Consider the following 1,604-nt stretch of genomic DNA (forward strand, 5'->3'; position numbering starts at 1 on the left):
TTATTTACTCAAAGTCAGAAGCTTAGAAGTGGCAAAACTGATAACAGAACAGAAATCTTAGAGTGTCTTCCATTTCAGTTCTTTATAGTACCCCACCAACATGCATGCCAACACTCTAACATAGACATTTTCCAACATCTGGGAAGTATTCCAAAGTAGCTCCTGTAGAACAAACACTTAAAACATGATGGAGTCCCCATGATAAGATGTGCAACTAATACACTATTGCAATGATTGAGATAATTTTAAATATCCCTCACTCAGGTTTCTTAGGACATTTTAAGAATTACAAACACTGCTATTATAATTTTAGGGTCATCAAAATTACTTTATAAAATAATTTTTGAAACTAAACCAAATTACAAAGAAAATTACCTTCACACAAAGGAACGAACTTCTGAAAGAGAAGCAAAAGAGGTTTAATAGCTCTTTCTTATCTATTTCATTCCCTGAAAAAAATGTATTGAGTATTAACTTCACAAGGTGAATATAACAAATGAACAAGAGGAAGAAATAGAAACCCATCCAATTCTTGAATCATGGCTTGATTTTTGGAAGAAGGTTTGATCTTCCACTCTTTTTTTCTGGTCCTTTCTTGGCATTTCCTATCTTCTGATTAGCTGTATTGTACCTTCCCATTTCCACTGGAATCTCTTTCATTCTATGAAATTCATCCATATGTTGTCTTCTAGAAATTTGGTATAAGCGAAAGGCCTGAAATAGGTCATCGAGGAGTTTTTGGCGTTCATCCTTGATCTTTTTGCAAGCCCTTGATTCTTGTTCCACTTTACGTGAATAGTATTTCACTTGATTTTCAAGACGCCTTTTCTCTTGGAGTAGCTTTCTAAGTAATGTCACTAAATATTTCATTGGCAATTGCTTGTAGACCTGAATAGTACCTTGTATATCTGAAGGATCTCCACTGAGTTTTCCCAATTTCTCTTTCAGAGTAACTATTTGCTCCTTCAGTTGATCATTCACTTCAAGTTGTATCTCATAACGGATTTTCCATTCATTGTTTTTAATGATGTTGGCTTTCTGTTCCACTAGCTTGTATGTTAGTTCATTTATTGAGAGTTTTACCAAGTCTTTCTTATGGAGTTCTTCCAATAACTCCATTTTTAGTTGTTCAATGCTCATACCTTCAAAGTTGTCACCCATAGTGTCAAGTCAGAGACCTCTCCACGCCCTTCTCATCAGCACATCTTAGAGCAGAAGACCTGAAGGGTCACCCACAGCTGGGGAGAAGCAAGTGTTGTCATGAGCTGTTACCATGGTGAACTGAATTCTAGAATTCTTGGCTGCAGTCCCCCCACCCAGCACCTTGCACATGTCATAACACTGCCTTCTTGTCTCCATTGTTTCTTTCTTTAAAAATGTTTCAAAATATATTGTTATTGATTTCAGAGAGTTAGAGAGAGTGAAAGAGAATCATTGATTGGCTGCTTCCTGCACACCCCCACTGGGGATCAAGCCTGCAACCTGGGCATGTGGCCAGTACATAGTTATTACAATATTATTGACTATATTTCCTATGCTATGCTTTGCATTCTTGTGATTATTTTGCAACTATCAATTTGTACTTCTTAATCCCTTCACTTTTT

The 1,604-nt window shown here is 36.4% G+C and overlaps 1 protein-coding gene across 1 annotated transcript; it reads right to left on the reverse strand.

Moving 5' to 3' along the window:
- Positions 1 to 431: 431 nt before the first annotated feature.
- LOC103297228 (coiled-coil domain-containing protein 169) lies at positions 432 to 1,193 on the reverse strand. The gene has a single exon (XM_028128815.2). The coding sequence runs from the start codon at positions 1,159 to 1,161 to the stop codon at positions 538 to 540; it is 624 nt and encodes a 207-aa protein (XP_027984616.1). The 5' UTR covers positions 1,162 to 1,193; the 3' UTR covers positions 432 to 537.
- Between the last annotated feature and the right edge of the window lie 411 nt (positions 1,194 to 1,604).

Source organism: Eptesicus fuscus, chromosome 1 (genome assembly GCF_027574615.1).
Source record: "Eptesicus fuscus isolate TK198812 chromosome 1, DD_ASM_mEF_20220401, whole genome shotgun sequence".
Taxonomy (NCBI): Eukaryota; Metazoa; Chordata; class Mammalia; order Chiroptera; family Vespertilionidae; genus Eptesicus; species Eptesicus fuscus.